The following is a 22,854-nucleotide window of genomic DNA, read 5'->3' as shown; positions in this document are numbered from 1 at the left end:
TCAAAATTGACAGATCAATATTTAAAAAAAAAATGCTCTTGTAAAAAAATATACATATATGTATATATATTTCGTAAGTATTCTACTCAAATGGATTTTTAAAATGTTGTTTGAGTGTGGTTTTTATTAGGGGTGGCAACACGGGTTAAAACGTGGGTTCAGCTCAATCCATCTAATTTGGGTTGGTTATATAAAATGAACTGATATAGGTTGAAATTAAATAAAATTATATTTTGTATGGATTGTATATGAGTTGAATATTCTTAATGGGTTAAACGATAAATTAAAACAACAAAAAAATAAAAGAAACCATTGTTATGTTTGGTTTCATTTTTAATTTGTTTTGATGTGTTTTGTGGAAATAGAGAGAGAAAAATAAAGATAAATAAATATGTGTTAGAGATAGTGTGTATGTTTGGATTTATTTTTGAAGATAATATAAAATAAGTATGGTATGTTTGATGTTGTTTAGTATGAGACAAAAACTACTGTTCATTGTCAAATCATGTCTCTTTTATATATATTTATATATATGTATGAGTATATATAATATTTTTAGTTGTAGGGCCTATAATTAGTGTAAACTTATTTCGACAAAAAACAAATGAAGCACTGTTGCAAAACATCTCAAAACACCACCAAAACTTTCAAAATAAATCAAGGCAAACATTGTCCATGTTTTAGCCCATCCCGGAGATGAAGTAAAATTGAAATCAAACATTATGCATAATTTTCTATTTCCTCATATACAGACACTCTCTCGTATCTCTCTTTTACAAATAAATTCGCTCACAACTACTTTTCTTCAAACACACATTCTCACATTTCTCTCACATATAAAACTCTCTTTCTCCATACACACACACACAAAAAAAAAAAAGAAAAGAACACTCTCACAATTCCTCTTTCTTCATACACACACTCTTATATATACGTCTCTCACACACACTACCCTCTTTCGATCAACACACATAAAAATTGTCTCTCAACGAATATAGAAAAATTTAATTGCACAGCTTGGTGTTCATTCAAGATGAGTATGAATTATAAAATATAGTATTTTTTTAATATTTAGTAGATTTTTTTACTTTATGATTTAGTAAATAAATCTTAATGTACATTAGACAAAAATGACATTTGATACAAGTTTAGGTGGATTAAATTACAAGTAGTAAATTATATTTTTCAATAGTTCAAATATTATCCCTTTTTTTTTCATTGTGTGAAATTTTTAAATAAAATTAATGAAATAATTTATACCCGATCCATTTTGAACCCGTTCATCTTAGACCCAACACAAATCTGACCCAATTTGTCCATTTGCCACCCCTAATGTTATTTGCTTTCATAATAGAAAATAAAGGGAATAACATCAACAGATCAGAGTGGCGCAGCGGAAGCGTGGTGGGCCCATAACCCACAGGTCCCAGGATCGAAACCTGGCTCTGATAAAGAGTGGCTTCCCTCTGGTATACATTTTTGCTAACGGAAAAACGAAAATGTATTAAATTTTGTACTTGGGAATGCAACTATCATTATTTGATTCATAAATGAAATTTTATGATTAAAAAACAGAGAAATTATTTTAAATAATTCGTATTAAGAAAATTTGAAATAGTGGCTTTTTAATAAAATAGTTCCATTGAAATTGTTCATTTGAATTTAGAATTATGCAAATAAATTTAAAATATTTACATTTATTGTAAATAGTGCTCAAACTGATACATGAACTATTTATGTTGTCATTGTTTTACAGTGTTTTGATTCTTTTTTTTTTTTTAGTGTTTTTTGTACTTTATAAAGATAAAAAAAAATGATAAATAAGTATGTATTAAAAATAGTGTGTATATTTGGATTTATTTTTAGAGATGATTTAAAAGGCAAAATTGGTCCTACATTTAGGGGTTGATAAAATTAGTCCTGTAAGTACTGGATTAACAATTTTAGTCTTGTAAGTTTTAATTTAATGACAATTTTATTCCTTTCGACCAAAAATTGCCAAATTAAAACCAGACAAATTGTTGGCTGCCAAATGGACTCAACTTAAATACGTGTCATCTTACATGGATGCTAAGTTGTCCTAGTAGGCAGGAAACGAGCCACATGTAAAGAAGAAATTGAGAAAGTCGATGAGGAGGGCATAATGTGGACAGTGTCGCTAATATAAAAATGATGGGAGGGAAGTGTGCATCATGGGGAGGCGAACACAGGGGTGGTGGTTCGCTAAATAGATAATCGTTGGCGGTGGAAAAACAGTGGACGTTGGAGAGAAAAATTGAAGAAATGAAAACAGAGAGAACTAGCTGGATAGTGACCGGAAATTGATGGGTTTGGGCGCAATTGACTGGCCGGATGATAGGGAGTCGATTGGTGGTGGTCTCAAATGGTCGGTAGGAAGGACCGAAACGAATCGAGAAGAGAAAGAAAACAATTACAAGTTTAGGGTTGGTGGTAGAGAAGGCAATGGGTCGGTTGTGAACGAGAGGAGCAAAGCTGGTGGAGGCAAGGGCGAGATTGAGGGCTACGATGAAGGGAGGCGGGAGAAGGAAGAAACTAGGCGGCGGCTAAGGGTGGTGAAGCTACGGGGTTGGGCGGCAGAAAGGGGCGAGGTTTATTTTTCTTTTTTTTTTTTTACTTTTATGTTTTGTTAATTAATAATAAAAATTCAGTATAATTTAAAATCATAAATTAAAAATTATTACTAAATTATAATTCATTAAATACTTATTAAATGAAAACTATTTTAATTTAACATCGTTATATCAATATTCATATATGATGCTAACTGTGTAAGTAAGATTTATTTGGACACTGAAACCCTTAATCCCAATTTGATTTTATAAATTTCAAAATGACCAAAATTACAAGTTTCACAGTTACATGATCAATTTTGTCACCCTCATATATACTGGACTAATTTTATAAATTTGCCTAATTTAAGATTTCTTAAATTTTTGCCTATATATATGTACGTAAGAGAAAAACATCAAAATATAGTGTTTTTGTACGAGGATAAATATTGAGCATGTTTCGAATCATTTCAGAGATGGACTAAAAATGAAACGAAACAAAGTTGTGTTTTCATTTTATCTTATCTTAGTGAGAAAAAAAAATGAGATAAACTTGGTTTGGTTGATAAAATGTATTATTTTTTAATATCAAAAGATTTGTTCTCCAATCCATTTATCGTTCAATATTGTATTTTTTTTGTAACCTAGTAATATTATTATTAGTTTTCACCTTGCAAAATTAATAATTACTAATATTGTAAAAATATTAAATATATACACGTGTTTAATAATTACCGCACAGTTAATCAAATCTAAATTTTACAAAAGAAATTTGTACTCCATACACAACATCATAGACTTTCCACTTTAATAGTTTTTATTTTTTATGTTTCGTTTTACTTTTCCCTTTTGCCCTTTTTCTTTATTTTTGTCTTTTTTCACCTTCACAATTACCATCTTCTCTTTTTTTACCCCTCCCATCTGTCTTTTCCTTTCCCCCTCTATCCTCTTTTATCACTGCCATTGCTACCTCTATTTCTGCAGCCAACACTGCTCACTTCTCTCGTCCTCGTCAGTCGGCACTCCCCCGCCCACTCCCTCAAAGCTAATTTTTCAGCGCGAACAGCAAAACGGAGATGCCCCAAGAGAGAGAGAAAGTCCGTGGTGTCTGGGCGATGAGAGGAGGAGGTGGCAGAGGCGTATTTCACAGCCCAAATAGTGCTGTTACTGTGGAAACGAGAGATGTTTTGGAGATAAACTTTTGGACAACTGATTTAGGGAAGATGAAGAGAGATGGGAACATTTGTCTCACCATTTTTCCAGATGAGAAATGCGTTTTTCTCAGGTGAGATGGGATTGGATTGGAATGTGAATTTTCTGACAAGCAAGCAATTACTTTGCTGCCTTAATCTTGTGTGTAAGTATGTTTTGATGTTAGAAAAGAAATAGGAAGGAGGATGAAATTGATTAAATCTAAATCATGAGGGACGATTTTGGCAATGAACTAAAGGTTTATGGACGAAATTAAAAATTTCCCCGTTCCCAAAGACATTCAGCCTCAGGGGTATGGAACCAACCAAATTATAAAGCAAGAAAAGAAGCATATAAAGGGAAAGCACCCATCAAGGGCAATTCCGTCATCTCCTCACCTTCCGAGCGCTCTACTCTGTCCGCATTTAAATTCAAACCTAAAACGGTAAAATTTTCAAATATTCACCGCCTTTCCCCTTTCAGACACCCCTCAGGAAAACGCTCCAGCAACAAGATTCAAGAAACCAAGAAGAACTTCAAGATTTTGGGAGTATGGAATCAAGAAAACGGAAACCTAATTTAGTTTCTTGTCCGCCTTCGCCTTTGCCAAACCCTCCATCATCATCTTCATCAATCTTCAGGGACATTTCGAATTTCAAAACCCCCAGACATCCCTCATCAACTCCATGTTTACAGGCTTCTCCGCAGTTCTTCACCGCCTCCAAGAACACCCCATTGTCCTCTTCACGCCGAGCATTCAAATCCTCAGCTTTGAAATCGAAAGCTGCCCGTAGATTAAAGGCCTTTGAGCTTGAACAATCTAAATCTGCACGGAAGGCTCAGCATGAGAAAGAAAAATCACTCAAGTCACTTGCGAGGTCGCTCACCGTGTGGCTCAACTTTTTGTTCGAAAACCCTAGTTCATGTGGTTGTGATCCAGCAAAGTTCATTGGAGAAAGTGATGGTTCCGATTTGAGTTTAGGTGGAGGGGCGAGAGAAGTGTTGTTGAGTAATGGGAAGAGGGAGAGTGGACCTGGGGGTGGGGTGGGGTTTGATGGGCTATGGAGATGCCCGAAGAGACAGAGGGACTTGTCATGGAGAGGGGAGGGGAGTGATGAAGTGGGACAGGATGGGTTCTCGGGTTCCACATTTTCGGGATTGAAGACTTCATTGCAGGAGATATGTAGTTTTGAGGATTTGAAGGAGAGAATGAGAATGTACTTGAGCCTTGGTAGTTGCAAAGAAATTTTTGAAGCCTTGGCTCAAGTAACAAAGGTTTGATTTTCCATGCTATGGATGTTTTGAGTTTTTCTTTTTGGTAGTTCTCATAGCTGCATTTGACAAAATCACTTGTTTTTTCAAACCTTGACATATTTTAATATGTTCATCATGAAAAAGTGATAGGTATGTCTAGAGTTGGTTTTATGATTTCTTGAAAAGTTGCATACTTAAACAGTTACACTCATGAAGTTCATGGTGCTAAATGCAACAAATCTAGTTACCAACTCTTTTCTTTACATTTTGCAATTTTGAACTAAATAATGCTATTTTCTACCTACATCTCTGGCAATGCAGAAGGAAAGGTCTCATTTTAAGTCCAATTTTTTTTGTATCCAACTTTAACTCAATTCACACTCTTTCAGCCTAGCAAATAATGTACATTGGAACTTGCTTTTGGAGGGCAGTTTTTGTCTTTGAGAACATGGAATGTCTTATTTAGATTTTTTTAGTAATTAAAATCCACCTTTTCTTGCAATGTATTTGAGCATTCCTCTGCATCCTGCTTTAATTGATTGTGCTAGTTTCATGTGATCATGTTGCAATTTGTTTTGTTCCTTCTTTTTTCAGAACATTGATGAAGGAAGGCTAAAAATGAGGGCAAGTTGTCCCATAGTGAGTGATGTAGGGATGAAGGAGAAAGCCATGAGAATTCTCATGTGTTATAACCCCATTTGGCTTAGAATTGGTCTATACATAATCTTGGGTGGTGACTCCTTGTTGCCAAATGGTGATGTTAATTCTGAGCAAGAAAATGCATTTTTGAGGATGGTTCTTGAAAAGCAGTTTCTCTCACACACTGGTCTAGCCAAAGCCCATGCTTATAACAAGCAGGTTGAGGGTTTATACCGGCCGGGCTACTATGAAAAATTGGGGAATGTCATATTGAAGAGATTTTTGTTGCTTGTTATCATAATTGACAGAGCCAAGTCTCAGACAAGTCTTCCCCTTAAATATGGTATTGATGGACTGGATGGCGGATCTCCTCCATTGTTCTCCTTGAAATCTAGTATTAAATCAAGCCGCCAACTTATTCTTGGTAATTTAATTTTCTTCACATGTCTGTATACATTTGTGCTTTTTGCTACTTGTTTACTATTTTTCTTACCAGTATGCAGTATGTGGCTTAAACTTTTTCTCTTAACTCAAATTAGATTTCTTATCATCCGATGTGATGCATGGGGAAGGCAATGTTCTAGCGCATCTTGTGATTGTCGGGTATAAAGTAACCTACCAGCAGGTAAGCAACTTGACCTGTAAAAGTTTTCTTCTGAGGGTCAATTGTGAAACTCCTACCTGTTTTTCAACATTCTTTTTAGATGAAGGATCTAATTCTCTTGCTTACCTGCAGCACACTTAATCAGTTGCACAAAATCATAGTGATTTTATTTTTTATTCAACAGAATCCGTTGATTGAGTATGACTTCAAAGTAAGTGATGTATTCGAAGATCTCCAAGATGGAGTCCGGCTTTGCAGAGCCATTGAACTCTTGAAACATGATTCCTCGATTCTTATGGTTTGGTGTACAGAGAACTGATTATTATTTTGTGTTATTTTTTTCTGCTTAGTCTTGATGATTTGATGATCTTTTTGGTTGGACTTGGACAGAAAGTAGTAGTTCCATCTGACACTCAGAAGAAGAGTCTGGTCAATTGTGGTATTGCACTACAATATCTGAAGCAGGCTGGCGTACCATTACTTGACGAAGATGGAACAGAGATTCTTGGAGAAGATGTGGTTAATGGGGACAAGGAGCTTACACTTTCCTTGCTTTGGAATACGTTTGTTCACCTACAGGTGGGTTTTGGTTTTTAATCATCCATACTTCTCATTTTTCTCAGTCTAAAATTTCATAATTGTTTAACTAGAACCAGCAGATATTTCATTGTTTTGGATTGGTAAAAATATATCTCGGTCAGATTCTATTTTTGCATGTGAAGGAACTGATGAGCCACCGTAGCTTTTGTTGCCAATTTCAGGAAGGAATCTGCTCATTTAACACTTATGGTCTTTGCAGTTGCCTCTGTTAATCAGCAAAACACTTCTATTGGAAGAAATTTCAAATATTCGGGGAGTTGCTGCGGTATGATTAATTATACTGTTATTATTACTGCCTTTTAGGGAAAGAATATCTGTGTATTTGGGTATAAGCTCTTGCATGTTTAAATATTGACCTATTCCTTTCATGTATCTGAAAATTCATCTTGTATTCTAATAAGTGTTTTCTTATATATTATATCTAGCAGTGTTTCTTGTCTTATTTGTGTCTCCATGGCTTGGCAGGAGAGCTCAAGCACCCAGACGCTCTTGGATTTGCTTCTTAGTTGGATTCAGGTGTTTACCCAACTACACAAATAGTGTAATTATTAGGTTGTGGTCATGTTTGTTAAAATTCGACATTTTACAGAGAGTGAGTGCGGAATCAAGAAATGTTCACACAAACAATGAGGTGAAAAAGTAAATAAAATGCGATCATTATTCGTATGAGCTAATGCAAAAAGGCAAATAAAATAGATTATAGACTGAATATGCTTGCTGAGAGATGAAGAAACAAAAATCATTAGCTACTCTGGAATTTTACTGGTTTGTCTTAAAATGGGTAGATAGAAGGAGCTAGTGAGATAAGCTCATTCATGTGAACTGATGCAGACACTTCCCTGGAAAATAATACATTTTTAACTGAAAAGAAGAATCATTCTTCCTTCAGGCAATTTGTGAATCTTATGAGTTGAAGATCGAAAATCAGTCTTCCTTACTGGATGGAAAGGCCATGTGGTGCTTGCTTGACTATTACTTCCGCAAAGAACACGATTGTTCATGTTCATTTAAGGTAATTCCCTACATTTCTCATCTACAGTTTTCCAGTCTGCAATATGATTAGGCTCAAACTTATTCCAGTACGGTTCACAGGACCCAGATGGAACAAACAGAGAAGTTTCCATCATGTCAGCAATTGAGTATACGGATGCAGTGCACAACTACATACTTTCCCAAAAATTAACATCTTTATTAGGGAACTTTCCGGAGGTAACAATTTTGACAAGGCATTTGCGTATCAAAATTAAAATTTTTGGTGCATGAAATAGACCTAAACTAGTTCCAACATGAGCATTTTGGTGCATGGGGGATAAAGAACTCAAAATTATCTTAGTTCAAAGCTAATGCTAGTATGTTCATATTTATTATAATATCAGATTCTCACACGTTAATGCTTGTGTTAGATTACTGCTTATTTTGATGCACATTTCTGGGCATATAGGCATTCATGCTGTGTCAAAAAGACAAATAAAAGGACATTTTGGACTAAACATAGTAATAGAGATAAAAAAAGAGGTGACAGGAGAGATGAGATGCAAGCCTAATGTATTCTCCTCTCTTTCAATTACTAATAGCATGAGTTCAATAAATTAATAGTGATTCGAAGCAATCAACTTTTCTGAATTTTGTAGTCTACAAATAATTTATTTGATTAATTCAGTTTTGTATGATCAAGTAAATTTTCTTGGTAAATTGACCTAAACTAGATGATACTTCAATTTGTTTGCAACTTCATTTACCATGCATGAAGAAGAAAGCATGGACAAGCACAGTTCATAGGTGACTTGGTTATCTGCTACCTAATCTATATAGTGAAGGCATTACCAACTTGAATTTTTTGGCACCCTCATTTTCAGTGATAATGTGTTTTCCAAGCATCTTTAAAAGTATAGATCAAGTGGATATTGCTTTGCAGTATGGCATTTTATTGCACTAATAATGTGCATGAGACTGCTGCATGCAGGTTTTACAGGTCAGTGACATACTGGAACATAATGGTGCATGTAATGGACAGAGTGTAATGGTCCTCTTGGTGTTTCTCTCAGTTCAACTACTTGTAAAAAGAAACATGGTAATGTTCACCTCATATTGCTTTATGTATGGTTGTAAGTTGACATCTGGAAGTTTGACTTCTGTTTTGTTACAGGATAAGTTAAATTTTCATAAAATGCTGGGTTTTGGTTGCCAAGGTCCAAACAGCAGGAGCTCAAGTACAGAGTGGAACAATGATAAAGGTCTGACTTATTTTATGTTATCTTTTTGGAACGTTGAAGTTGATTGTAGCTTGTGATTTTTTCTTATACTATTATATAACATACTGGGATTGTCCATTTAATAACATGAATTCCAGTTCAAGAACTTGATTAGAATTGTGGGGCTCTATGGGCTCCGTAATCCGGTCATTCTTGGTGAAAGTTTTCTTGCTTAAGGAAGATTAGATTCAAGCAGTGGTAAACTGGTGAACATTATGCTTTAAGAATCAAATGGAACGCTATATCTATTCGATCAACATCTTTGTCGATTCAGATAAGGTATATTTGACAGTGATTTGTAATGTATCAGTCAGGTAATTCTTTCGCAATTTCCCTCGAAAAGTTTGGTGGTAATGAATGGATTTTGGAACAGTGAGTTCATTGTAAAGTTTGTGTGGCTATTCTATTACTTCCTCGTAGAGAAGTTTGTTCACAACTAATGGATCCATTCCATGATAAGAAAGTGTCTACTTGGTCGTCATTCAACTTTCTGCTTGTACACCTTACCAAGTAGGAGTTTCATGATCTACAATAAATTTTTCTAACATGTATTGGTGCTCATGTAAATATATCTGCTAGTGCAGATTCAACGAGAGGTTTTAAGGCTATAATGGCTTGGTGGCAAGACATGGCAAAAGAGAATGGCAAGTGCAGTCTAAAGCCACCTGCGGTTTCTACAGAATGCTTCTTAGCTGGCAGAAAGGGCAAGTCTATCCAAAGAGGTAAATATCACAAGATTTTGCTGGTTTATGGTTTATTTAAAAATTCAGGGGGAAGATGGTTCTCTTATTTTTTTATTTTGTTGGGAGATCCTTCAAACTTGGTTGAGTCCATGAAATCTCTGAGAACAATGCTTGATTAATCTGAATTGAACATTTAACTGCTGCAAATTCTGAAAAAATGTCAATTAGATTTCAGGCGATTGGATGGTGCCTAATTACTTTCTTAAATGGTGAGTGTGATCTAGGTATAAAGTTATTTATGCATGGCAAACCTAAGAAATTTGTACATATTTTTCTTCAGTTATTGCATTAGCTCTGGAAGCATTGGTTGTCCACATCACTGCTTGCTTTGCATGCTCGTACCATCACCACAAAACCTTTCCTTCTTTCATAAGATAAGGAAGTAGAGAATTCAAATGCCCTTCTTTTCTCTTTCATTTGCTTTTTGGTTGGGGTTAATCAATGAACAAGGTATCCTGACAACCAGATTTGTTTCTTGCTGTTCCAGAGAATGCTGCAACGATAATCCAGTCCCATTATAGACGAGTACTGGAACGCCGAAATTATATGAGAATAAGAAATGCAGCTCTAGTTTTGCAAAGCGTTGTTTTGACCTGGCTCTCAATAAAGAGGAAAGCATCTGTAAAGGTGCTTGGGGCAAGGAGTAAGATAGGATCATTAGCTTGTTCATATTTCCTCTGCACGAATATGGTACATATTTTTGGTTTTTCTTCCTTTTACCTCGTCTGATTTATAGCTACATTACAGCTAGGAGGACTCCCCTGGAGAAGTATGGGATGTATTTTGCATTTATGGTTGACAGGCATTACTTTGTCAACTTAAAAAAGTCGATCACAGTCATTCAGAAGGCCACAAGGGCCTGGATTGCTCAGAGGCACTGCAAAGGAAGTACCATATGTAATCAAATGCATAATCCAGATCTCATTAATGCTGCCACTGTCATTCAGAGCTGTATCCGTGGACAGATAGCAAAGTCTGCTTATGCTGAAAGGGCAGTCTCTCTTAAAGAGAAAGGATCAGTTACGGCCCAAGCTGACATAGTGGGTGACCTCCAGAAATTAGCGGCAATCAGAATTCAGCATGCTTGGAGAGATTACATTCTTAACAAATCCATACGTTGTCAGCACTCTGCTGCAACTAAAATCCAGAGTCATTATCGTGGTTGGCTGATGAGAAAGAGTTTTGCATGCAAGAAGCGAGCAGCAATAATAATTCAGAGGAGTTTCCGGAGTTCAAGGAGCAGGAGGGATCTCCAGATTCAGAGACAGCAAAATGCATCCGTGATTATCATTCAATTACATGTCCGTGGATGGCTGTCTCGAAGACAAGCTTATACAGAAAAAGATCTTTTTATTAGGATCCAGGTAAAATTTTTCTGAACATTTGGTAATATCTTTTGAAGAGTATGAAGTTTTACAGATAAAGTAAAAGAATATTATTTTGTTGTTATGTATCAGAGCTTCTGCCGTGGGTGGCTGCAAAGAAAGGAGTTCTTGTTCCATAAGGATGCTGCTACAAAGATCCAAAGTGCTTTCCGCCGCATGAGCTGTTCCAAGGCATTCATTTCTCAGAGGCATGCTGCAATTGATATCCAACGTTTTGTCAGAGGGGCGAATATGAGGAGAAGGCTTCTAGGTAATTCTTCTTTTATTGAAGTCTTTCGTATCTGGATTTTCGTGCTGTTATAGATCTAATCATCTGAATATGCACTAATGCAGGAGCTCTCAGCTACCACAAGGCCTCAAATCACGGCATCCAGGGCCTAGAATTGAAGATACTAGTTCAATCTGTTGTGAAGTTGCAAAGATGGTGGAGGTGTGTTCTGCAAGTTCAAATGAAAAGGAAGTCGGCAGTGGTTATCCAATCACATTTTCGAGGATGGAAGGCGCGGCAAATGGCTCTGAGAGAAAAGCAGCTTAAAGTGAAAAGAAAGTCGGCTCTGGTTATCCAATCACATTTTCAACGATGGAAGCAGAGGCAAACGGCTATGAGAGAAGAGCAGATTACAGTGAAAACAAAATCGGCAGTGGTTATCCAATCACATTTTCGAGGATGGAAGGCAAGGCAAATGGCTCTGAGAGAAAAGCAGCTTAAAGTGAAAAGAAACTCGGCTCTGGTTATCCAATCACATTTTCGACGATGGAAGGCGAGGCAAAGGGCTATGAGAGAAAAGCAGCTTAAAGTGAAAACAACATCGGCAGTGGTTATCCAATCACATTTTCGAGGATGGATGGTGAGGCAAATGGCCAAGAGACAAAAAAAGCGTGTGGTTGTGATTCAGGTGAGTTGTTTTCAATCTTGACCTTTGCATGCTTCATAATGCTTCTTATGTGGGTAACCCCCCCAATATTTTTGTGGTCGTTTCTCTTGACACTTAACTTTATTCCTTTCTTTGTAAGAAATGTGCAGTAATTTGATTTATCGTCGGTTTACTTGAACATATGTTAGAGACAGTAATAAGGATTTATCCTCATCTATTCCTGAACTTTCAATGCGACAGTCATTCTGGAAAGGTTACCGTGCACGGAAAAATGCAAGAGGCGAGCTGCTCGACTTGCGCTTGAGAATGGAAAAGTCTGCTGCAAATGTAGATGACAGCAGGCGCTTAATAAACAGGCTTGTTGCAGCATTATCAGAACTTCTGAGTATGAGAAGTGTCAGTGGCATTTTACACACCTGTGCAACTTTGGGTAAGCATTTATTTCCTGTCTATGCCTTTCCAATCAGTAAGCTGATATCATGTTTGCATAAAAAAACCTTTGAGATTGTGACATTTCTTTTATACATTGAGAAGTTGGTATAGCATTGATAAATATCAAAGAGTTGCAAGAGATGGCATAAAACATGGATGTCTTTTACAGATGTGGCCACAGAACTTTCACAGAAATGCTGTGAAGAGCTTGTTGCTGCTGGAGCTGTCGGCACTTTACTCAAGTTAATTCGCTCTGTCAGCAGGAGCATGCCCGATCAACAAGTTCTAAAGCACGCTCTCTCAACTCTCAGGAACCTTGCCCGCTATCCACACCTGACCGAGATATTGGTCCAGAGTCATGGATGTGTAGAAACAATTCTTTTGGAGTTTGTCCGGTATGTCGGAATTCTGTGAACCTATACTAACACATCTAGATCATCAGATCACAAGTACAAACATTCAGTTTTTTGCCTCTATTTCCCTCACCAGAAACAAAGAGGAGGGTTTCTTCGTTGCCTCTGAACTGTTGAAGAAAATATGTGTAAGCGAAAACGGTGCTAAAGCTGTTCGCAGTTCACCAGCTCTATATAAAAGGTTAAACAACTTTGCGGAAGAATTGGCAAGGAAGGCGAGAACCGACAAGAGGTCAGTAGTAAGCAAGAATGCATCCATAGCATTTTCCTTGTACAATTAATATGATATGTTCTCTATACTGATGGTATATAATGGTTTTCATTGATAAATATACGAGTACAGGAAAGAAAGGAACTTGCCGGCAAGACAACATGCAGAGAGAAGACTGAAAGAGGTCGTTGAGCTCCTCAAACTCATTGCAAATGCAAATGCCTAAGCCAATCTCAGTTCCAGCCTGCAGGTGTTTTTCTATTTTGTAGTTTTCTTATTAGTGTGTGTATATATATTAGTTTTGCCATGCAGATTCTGGTCTGTCTACCATAGGAGAGTAAAGTTATTCCCAAATTTGAAGGAGTTGAGATCGTACTCAATTCCGACTGTTTCTTCCTTAACACCTCTGATATTAGCTGTGTTCTTCCGCGGATGTTTCTTTTACTTTTCAATGAAATTTAGCTTACACAAAAAAGTAAAATATTATAAATTGTTATGATAGTACAATAATCTCATATGATTTCCATATCTTAGAAAAAAACCCAACAACGATTCCAAATATTGGCATTAATTTAAAGAAAAATCCAATTTTTATTAGGGCCAATAATGTGTCTCTCGTGGATATGAAAGTCTTGGAGGGGTGGAAGATATTTGAGCAAGTTGTGCGGATTAATAATTAATTTGGCAAATGTGAAAGTGTGCCAAATTAATATTGTAATATTAAGGTCCATTTATAATTGAGAAGAGTGGTACTGGTCCCATGAGGCCGCCGCCCTCCAAATTATCTTTTCAGAATCCAACTGAATCTGTAGTCAAGTGGCCAATAATAAATATTATCACACCCTATTGCTGTTTGTTTGGTTAAGCCAAAAGTAGTCCCAGGTGACATTTTTATTAATAGAAATGAGTAAAGAGCTGTTCACTGAAAATGAATAGATTCTTGACTTGAAGTGTTTGCCCATTCAAAGCCATTACAATTTGTTTACTTTCTGTTGCTTCCAATCACACCCTGTGGAAATGATGATCTTGCTCTTATGGCCTTGGAAAATATCTTACTCTTGTGCATATAACTTGAAATTAAAGTTGGACCAATAAAGAGTATATATGAATATAATACAGATTTTTTTTTTTCTCCAACAATCAAACTCAAAGAACTTAGTACATTTCAATCCAACAAGGCAAGAACCTAATGTTGGTACAACAGAACTTCTTACCTCAACACATCCAAAGTACTAAGAATGTAAGTATACTATGCTATAATCAAGCAGCTCTTGCAAGATGATGCATCCTGTCAGGCATGTCAGCAGGATCGATGAAAAATCCCCTTCTGACGAAGGATCTTGGCACCGTAACCGTCAAGACTCCGGCGACATACTCTGCTGCGATTCCATCAACATCGACTTGCCCCGGCAGCCGGAATTTCCTATTGAAGCTCCTGTAGGGTTCTTCTGTGGACTCATTCGCCGCCTCAGTTCTTATGATGAGGTATCTTGAATCCTCCACTTCCACTCTTATTTCTTCTTTCCGCACGCCTGCAACACAAACCCAAATTCAGAAAGGAAAACAGTTTGAACCAAACACGGAATTAAGGGATGATTTTTTGGATATTTGAATACCTGGGATGTCAGCAGAGTAAATGTGGGATTCAGGGGTTTGAGTCCAGTGGACGTAGTTTTCGGGGACGAAATGATAAGGGAGGAGATGAGCGGATGGGAAGAAAAAGTTGCCGGAATAGGGATGGAATGCTGCTGGGACCTCCATTCCGCTTTCCCTTTCCCTTTCCCTCTCTCAAGAGTGAGAATTGTTTGTGGCTGCCAAAGGTCTGAATTTTGTGACGAGGGGATTGGGAGAGGGAAAGCTGATTCCATCCATTTATAGGCAGGAAACTGCGGTGGTGGTTGGCTCAGAATCAGAAATATGATTGGCTCCTCAACTTATATAATTAAATAATCCAAACTAGCCATTATTGACTATCTAAGTTTAAAATTGAAAGAAATGTAGATATCTTCTCGTGATTACAACATATCTTTTCTTGAAATGGTACCAATTACATAACTTACAAGCAATTTGCCCTATTGTGATATGATAATTGCTGGGGAGTACATCTTTGTTGGAGGAAGTATGCTATTTTTACTTTTTATAACTAAAAAATAAGAGCGGGCAATCATATAATGGAATGTCATATAATGTACACATTCCATTCCAACTGTGGTCGACGGTATTTTAAAGAATCCAGCGCAGCACCACTTCAAGCACTCTTCAAATCTTGATAATTTTTTTCAGTTGGGTTCTCCCTGTTTGGTTAATTGTATTAAGTATTTATAATAGCCAGATGATTGATATAGAAATTCGATCTATAATAAAAAAAATAAAGAATTTAAGAGGAATTAAGTATTTTGTTAATATTTAGAATAAAGTATTATGGGCTCCTTTGATATTTGTCATAATTAAAAATAATTTTTTTTATTGTTTAAAAAATTAATATCAAGTAGTACTTGTAGTTGTAGCAAATCTTAGGGAACCCATTGTAATTTACCCTAATATTTATAATCAAATTAAACTATGGATATTGTCATCAAACTATCAGGATCTGGACCTCCAGCTTATCGATTTCTGCGGCAATATACATATGAGACTATGAGTAATGATTTCCTGTTGAATACCAACATCTGATTCCTAAATGAAAGATGAATTTTCCAGACGATGCCTAAACTGTCACAAGAGAAACAAATGATGCAAAGATGGAGAGAGAACTGATGTTATAGTACTCGGGGTAGCCAGAAAGAAGAATGGGCTTTCACTGTCTAATCCTCGAACGATTTTAGTACATAAACAAGCAGGCTCATCATTATGTAGATCAATACATGAAACACAAAGTTCACCTTGTAAGGGGAGGAGGGCCATAACGACAGCAAGAACAACAGCTCTATTTCCCTCTCCATGTGAAATTTCACTGGACAAGCACAACAAGACTTTGTACTAACAGGATCTTTGTCAACATTGAGCATTGTCCTAGAATGCTGGCCTAATTTATTTTCACTTCATCAAAAAAGTCTCCTCATCCATTGCTTCTTCTGAACACTTTGTGGAGGTTGAACTAGCTGAGCTGTTTCTCTCCTCGTACCCTTGGTTGGGCGGGTGTGAGATTGTGACCGCAACAAGATCGTTCCCTTTGGCCATTTCTGCAGACCACTGAACATCAACAGTCTCAATAAACGGCTGAAACCATGTCAATCTAGAGTACTTGGGGCCTGCCCCAACATCTTCCTCCAGCAGGGGGTGCACCAACGCAATCGCCCTCATAACTGCATATGCAAATCTAAGCTCTTCAATCTTAGGATTTCTGAACTCAAGCTCACCAGACGGCGTGCACCGAACAATATCAAAAATCGGAAACCGATCTTCACCTGACTTCTCCAATGCTAATGATTTTATCATTCGCTTATTGGACAGAAACATCAGAGACTCCATCTCGTACGTCACTCTCAGAAGCTCAACATTGGGAACCTTGATTGTCTCCCTAGAGCCTGTGGCTTGCTTAGCATCATCTTCAGACCTGAACATATAAATTCCCAAATCCCCACCATCCCCACCAATGAACTGTATACAGGGAAAGGGCTGTTTCCTACCATACCAATCCCAATCCTTTCCCACCTTAACACCAAAAAGATGCGCCGGACGCAAACGCCTCCACGGATCAGTTCTATACAAAGACGCAGCAGCTTTATATAGTGACTTAACAAAGGGGGGGCTAATCCCATCTATCTTCATTAGGCATGTTCCAGATCCAGGGCCAAGTCCAGGACCAGACCCGAACTGTTGTTGAAATCTAGAGAACAAGTTCTCTAAATGCACATCCATTTCAATTTTAGACACTCCCCCGATAAACAGATCCAACACTACCCTCACAAAGGCCACAATCGACACTGTGGGTGAACTGGTGGAATCTGAACTACTGCTCACAACTATACTCCACAACTTAAACAGTAAAAATGCAACTTCACTTGAAAGGTGGAAGAAAAAATTTCAGCAAATTCCTGAAAAAGAGATACATTGGTTAACAAGAAAATATTTGGTATGCGAAGGCAAGGGATGACAGTCTCATACCAGGTTTGTGGAGAAGAATTTGCATTTCTGGATTCTGGTGTCTGAAAGAGGAAGGCCAAAGTGGGCCAAAAATTCGTCAAAGCGATGAGCTTGAAGTTGGGCTTCATGGATCCAACTAAAAGCCGATATTGGGCTGGGCTCAAATAAAAAAGTAATTTAATAAGCCCAATGTTGATTAATTAATTTTTTGGAGTAATGTTTTCTGATTGTCTTTGGGGATAGTAATAATTATATTTTTAAAAAATATTTAATACATTAGAGAAGAACACAAACAGGACCCATATTTTCCGGATCTAATTGGCACATAACGACTGGTCAAGGGGTATTAGTGGTACCACAGATTGTATTACTATTAAATAATAATCGATAGATAAATATGAATGAACTTTTGGGCCTCTGTTTGGGTGTGCGGTGGACGGAAGCAGAATAAAAGGCTTTAAAATCTACCCACATACCCTCTCTCTCGCCTTCTCTCTCATCATCCTCTCATTACCCTAATTAGGGTTCCGCCTCTCCCCCCCGCCACCTCTCCTCACAAACGAACCTAGGTTCGACGATGATGCAGCCGGCAACCACCATGGTCCCCCCTCCAATGGCCCCACCACCGCAGTACCAGCAACAGCCACCACAACAGCCATCGCAGCAGTGGATGCCGCAGCAGCCTCAGCAACCACAATACCAGGTTCCTCCGCCGCAACAGCAGCCGGCCGCTGGATATTACTACCAGCAACCACAGGCTCCCGCGAACGCTGTTCCGCAGCAGTACGCCGCCCCGCCGACGGCTCAGGCTCAGCCGATAGCCGATGATGGGATCCGGAGTCTGTGGATCGGAGATCTGCAATACTGGATGGATGAACAGTATTTATATAACTGTTTTGCCGCCACCGGGGAGGTATACGCGCATATCTGCTTAGTAAACGCTCCCGTGAATTGTTTTCTTCTGTCGTTCTTTTTTCTTCCCTCTGTGGCGGTCGGGGGCGTTTTTCTGACAGTTGAATAAATTGATAAGATTTTAAATTTGAGTTTTCGGGTAAAGCATGTTTATTTGTTATTTTTGGTTACAGATTTCAATTTGTTCAAATTCGTTGTATATCTTTTTCTTGTATAACCCCAATTGTATCTTCATTTCGCGATTTGGCTCCTCTTACTGTTGTTTTGCCTGTTGATTCGTTTGGTTTTTGGGTTTGTTTTATTTGTTCATATGTTTTTGCGTACGAGATATAGTTTATCAACATACTTGTCACAGGATCTAGTTACTTAAGAAGCCTGGGGTTTTTGTGCTTTTGGTAGTTGATGGAGATATTATAGTCAATAGAGAGCGCACGCTTTTCTATGCATTTTGTGACTAATATTCTCTGGAGAGTTGCTAATGAAGGATGGAATGCCCAAGATGTAGTTTAGAACCTGCTTGTGATGCAGGGTTAGATTGTTTAAGTTTCTTAAACTTGTTTTCTTGCTGTCTGTAGGTGGTCTCAGCCAAAGTCATCCGTAACAAGCAAACTGGACAGTCAGAAGGTTATGGCTTCATTGAGTTTGCTAGTCATGCTGCCGCAGAAAGGAACTTGCAGACATATAATGGCTCGCTAATGCCAAATGTAGAGCAAACTTTCCGATTGAACTGGGCATCCATGGGTGCTGGTGAAAAACGTGATGATGCTCCTGAATACACAATCTTTGTTGGAGATTTAGCAGCTGATGTTACTGATTATATGCTTCAAGAAACCTTTAGGGCCAATTATCCTTCAGTCAAGGGTGCTAAGGTTGTCACAGATAGGATAACGGGGCGAACGAAGGGTTATGGGTTTGTGAGGTTTGGTGATGAAAGTGAACAAATACGTGCCATGACAGAGATGAATGGAAGGTTTTGTTCCACCAGGCCTATGCGAATTGGCCCGGCTGCAAACAAGCAGAAAGTTGGTGGTCAGACAAAAGGTATGCCTTAATACACCCGGTTTTGTCGGTGCATTTATAGTTGCATCTGCTGACTTTGGTTGTTATTAGTCGTTCTTATGTGTTATGATGCTTTGTTTTTAATTGGCAGTTTCAATGCATTGGTGGCTTTTTTGTTTTGGAATATTTGGAGTATAGATGTCTCTTTGTTCAGCAATGCTATTAAGTTGCTTTCTTTGATTTCTTCAAGATAAGCACGGCTTACGACGTCATTTCCTTCCAGTACTTTAAAAATTTTGGGTTATGAAGTATTAAAAATTTGCATAATCTCATAAAAAACTCCGGTTGTCTCAAAGCAGGGTGTCAGGAGGCTCTATCATATAGGGGCCTGGAGCCAATTTCAGCTGAAATGATAACTCTTTTATTGCCTGGTTTTGTGTAGGTCAGTTTTATTTTAATGTTCCTTACTTTTTGGTTCCATCAGGCATTAATTATGCTACAAATTTCAATTTCTTTTCCTCCGCCAGTCCTTTTACTTTCTAAGCTTCCAGTCAAGTTAAAATTACATTTTTATTCCAGCCTTTTTAATATTCAGTTTTAATTACAGCCAGTATAATTACTCTGTTCTTCGTATACCACTTTCCTTTGTGCCATTAGATAATTATTAGATTTCTTTTGTTCCCATCCTATTATTCTCCAAGCACTTACCATTGGATCTGCTCCTGTTAGAAAAGGCTCACCGTGCAGAGTGGGCGATTGTCTAAGGTCAGTGAAACTGCTTACAGCACGCAGGTTTCAATGGTTTGTGCAGCAATGAGTACTTTATACAATTGTCTTAGTTGGTCTCGCTGTTGGTTGGGTTACTTTTGTTCTATAATATTCTAGCTTTCCTTTCCCATCCAAGTCTTTACCCATTAGGAAGGAATGTTGGTTAAGTTTACATCTTTTTATCAACTCTAGAGGTCGATATGGAAGTTATTTTATTGTTGTGAAAGTTCCAAGTATAGTGACTGGATTAGTTTTCTGTTTTGCTTGTCAGTGAAGTCGGAAAAAAAAATGCCTCTATTTTGTTATTGGGTGCCACATAATGCTCGACTCTAGAAAGGTGTTTTGTGGTTTTCTTATATTTATTGCTAAAGTACAAATTCTGTTGAAGATTGGATTATTTTCTCAGGGAGCCGGAAATAATATTAAGTAGGATAAAGAAACGAAAATTAAACATAGCAAAGAAAAGAATATCCAATTATCTATTTGTATGTATCCCTCGTTCTTGTCTTCAGTTCTCATTGTTCAATCAGATATCTCCATGTATAGCTTCTTAAGATACTTTGATTGCTGCACTTATTTGTCTCTTTGTATGTCCTATTTTATGGTGCATGTTGCCAGTAGTTGTGCTTTGTTCTGCCTTCTATTTGAGGTAGTTATGAAGAGTGTTGCTTAATTTTGTTGGCATTTTACTTTGGCGGTATTCGATTCACCAGATTGACTTGAGGTCGTTGGCTACAAATTTTATCGATTGACAAAGTGCTTCGTAGGCCCTTTAGTACTATACTGATTGTTCTATGGTACATTTTGTATATTTAAAAGCATGTGCTAGTTTTGCTTTCTAGTTAGGAAAACAATATCATGTTTTTTGTTTGGATCTGTCACTGTATTTTCTATAGTTTTTTTTCCTCTTTTCTTCACCACATATGTCAAATTGCAGCATCGTACCAGACTTCACAAGGAACTCCGAGCGAGGATGATCCAACTAATACAACTGTCAGTAAATTTATTGAATATATCATATGTTCCTTTTTCTTTCATTTTGGAAAAACAAAATTTATTCATGGGTTTGAGTTTTTTTCCCTTCCAGATCTTTGTTGGGAATTTGGACTCTAATGTCACAGATGAACATCTAAGGCAGGTGTTTGGACAATATGGACAGTTACTTCATGTAAAGATACCTGTAGGCAAACGATGTGGTTTTGTTCAATTTACTGACAGGTAATTAGAATGTCACTAGTTGTTTCTCCTGTTGGTTTAAAAACCAATTTGTGGGGTGTAAAGTTTTTCCTTTCATGTTCATACGTACATGATAACAGAAGCTGTGCTGAGGAAGCTCTACGGATATTAAATGGAACTCAGTTGGGAGGGCAAAGCATTAGACTCTCATGGGGCCGTAGCCCTTCAAACAAACAGGTTAATATCCCCCAAGCTAAATTTTTGCTCTGGGTTTCGTATGCTGAGTTTCAGCAACTCATCTACTCAATGTTTCAGCCTCAGGTTGACCCTAACCAGTGGGGTGGTGGATATTATGGATATGCCCCTGGATATGAAACCTATGGATATGCTCCAGCTGCACAGGATCCGAATTTGTACTATGCCGGTTACCCTGGATATGGGAACTACCCACCACCAGCACAAACGCAGCAACAACAGATGATGCAACAGCCTCAGGTGTATATGCTGACAAGTTTTGCAACAAAAATCTAAGTATATGTTATTGGTGCTTGCCTTCTGCATTAGAGCTGTTTAAATCCTTGTGGTCACCTTTTTTATCTTCTACTCGGCTCTTGTCAGAAGGTCTCTAAGAGCTTTATTATTATATTCAGATGCCACTCTTCTCTGTTAATCATGTTTGACTCGTAAATATTTTTTTCCCTTTGGACCTTGAATGGTTTGGTGGTAGATTCTCGGCAGAGAACACATAGGGGTGTTCATGTTTCTATTTTAGATCTCTAAAATGTTTTGATAGAACAAACAAGTCACCTGGTACTTAATTGTATATTGACAACTTGGAAAAGGTAGTGTACTTATTTCAAGTTTGTTATGGAAAATTATGTTATTGAAATTGATTATGTGAGGCCGTCTTTAATGATATTCAGATGTAACTGGATTTAGTTTGTAGGAAACATGTTCCATAATATCTCTGAATTTTGGCACTTTCATCTTAACCTATATTTGCTGTCTACTCTGTTGATCTATATGTATCTATGATGCTGTTATTTAATAATCATCTGTTGTGCAGTGATCTACAGGCCCAAAATGGGGATTGATGGCTTCTGAATGTAGCAGCAGGGATTATGGAGATGAAGCTGCTAGTTGTCTAGTATGATTCTAGCAGTTACCGAGTCTGTAAGACAATTGTTGGGAGATAGTGTTTTTAATTCGATGAGTAGTTATGTTGAACCGAATTTGGCTCTGCCTGTTTTCTTTAAGTTTGTTATGCGACGAGGGAAACTTGTCCTCTTCTTAGTTTTATGGCTGTTTCGTACCCTCACTTGTATCTGCTCTAAATTTAAAGGATGCAGGCACTTCTTGTATCTGGTTTGTTTGATGATTTCTTCGAACATTTTACTTTTTGATTTGTGATGTTTTGTTAAAACTACAGGTTGTTTTGTTTGTTTGCTTCCAAGATTTGTAGCAAGACGTGTGAATTTCTAGACTGGATTTTATCTTTGGATTATGCTGATTACCATATTCATGCAGGAAATGCATTTTATATCATGAATTTTTCTCAAATTGTAATTTTAGCCTTTGTCTGAGTCTGTCAGCGGGGGCTAGTTGATTTGTGTGATGTACATAGTTATGACTCTGGGCTGATTAGAGAATGGGTGATTGGCTTGTAGATTTTTGTGATCGACATTGTTATGCCTCTGGTTGAGTAGAAAATGGGTGGTTTTGCGGATGTTTCTATAACGGCATG

The 22,854-nt window shown here is 37.5% G+C and overlaps 4 protein-coding genes across 6 annotated transcripts; 2 read left to right on the top strand and 2 right to left on the bottom strand.

Annotated features, from left to right (window-relative positions):
* Positions 1-3,487: 3,487 nt before the first annotated feature.
* LOC105175362 (binding / calmodulin binding protein) lies at positions 3,488-13,602 on the top strand. The gene is made up of 20 exons (XM_011097787.2): positions 3,488-5,036; positions 5,610-6,078; positions 6,194-6,279; positions 6,443-6,556; positions 6,649-6,837; positions 7,058-7,123; positions 7,324-7,374; positions 7,748-7,870; positions 7,951-8,067; positions 8,822-8,929; positions 9,005-9,092; positions 9,695-9,832; positions 10,341-10,496; positions 10,601-11,217; positions 11,311-11,488; positions 11,572-12,134; positions 12,354-12,543; positions 12,715-12,940; positions 13,035-13,190; positions 13,302-13,602. Exons 1-20 carry the CDS (start codon positions 4,314-4,316, stop codon positions 13,393-13,395), a joined length of 4,452 nt encoding a protein of 1,483 aa, XP_011096089.1. The 5' UTR covers positions 3,488-4,313; the 3' UTR covers positions 13,396-13,602.
* Positions 13,603-14,274: 672 nt separating this feature from the next.
* On the bottom strand, positions 14,275-14,931 carry LOC105175361 (HSP20-like chaperones superfamily protein). The gene is made up of 2 exons (XM_011097785.3): positions 14,786-14,931; positions 14,275-14,701 (listed from the first exon to the last, which is right to left on the bottom strand). The coding sequence occupies exons 1-2, from the start codon at positions 14,928-14,930 to the stop codon at positions 14,430-14,432; spliced, it is 417 nt and encodes a 138-aa protein (XP_011096087.1). The 5' UTR covers position 14,931; the 3' UTR covers positions 14,275-14,429.
* LOC105175359 (zinc finger MYND domain protein) lies at positions 14,839-17,357 on the bottom strand. Of its 2 annotated transcripts, none has more exons than XR_016063011.1 (2): positions 16,052-17,318; positions 14,839-15,055 (listed from the first exon to the last, which is right to left on the bottom strand). XR_016063011.1 is itself a non-coding variant. In XM_011097784.3 (2 exons), the coding sequence occupies exon 2, from the start codon at positions 17,028-17,030 to the stop codon at positions 16,206-16,208; it is 825 nt and encodes a 274-aa protein (XP_011096086.1). In that variant the 5' UTR covers positions 17,031-17,206; positions 17,277-17,357; the 3' UTR covers positions 15,761-16,205. The 2 variants fall into 2 exon arrangements, 1 of the variants encoding a protein (XP_011096086.1); XM_011097784.3 differs by lacking the exon at positions 14,839-15,055 and having other exon boundaries at positions 15,761-17,206; positions 17,277-17,357.
* A 322-nt stretch (positions 17,358-17,679) lies between these two features.
* LOC105175358 (polyadenylate-binding protein RBP45) lies at positions 17,680-22,471 on the top strand. Of its 2 annotated transcripts, none has more exons than XM_011097783.3 (7): positions 17,680-18,168; positions 18,743-19,208; positions 20,872-20,927; positions 21,022-21,152; positions 21,251-21,347; positions 21,432-21,605; positions 22,177-22,471. In XM_011097783.3, exons 1-7 carry the CDS (start codon positions 17,833-17,835, stop codon positions 22,177-22,179), a joined length of 1,263 nt encoding a protein of 420 aa, XP_011096085.1. In that variant the 5' UTR covers positions 17,680-17,832; the 3' UTR covers positions 22,180-22,471. The 2 variants fall into 2 exon arrangements, with proteins under 2 accessions (XP_011096085.1, XP_011096084.1); XM_011097782.3 differs by having other exon boundaries at positions 17,681-18,168; positions 21,426-21,605.
* The last annotated feature ends 383 nt before the right edge of the window (positions 22,472-22,854 follow it).

The sequence above is a fragment of the Sesamum indicum genome, linkage group LG12 (genome assembly GCF_026168435.1).
Source record: "Sesamum indicum cultivar Baizhima isolate 11 linkage group LG12, ASM2616843v1, whole genome shotgun sequence".
Classification (NCBI taxonomy): domain Eukaryota; kingdom Viridiplantae; phylum Streptophyta; class Magnoliopsida; order Lamiales; family Pedaliaceae; genus Sesamum; species Sesamum indicum.
The sequence above is the reverse complement of the archived record's forward strand: the minus strand, read 5'-3'. Positions and strand labels throughout refer to the sequence as shown.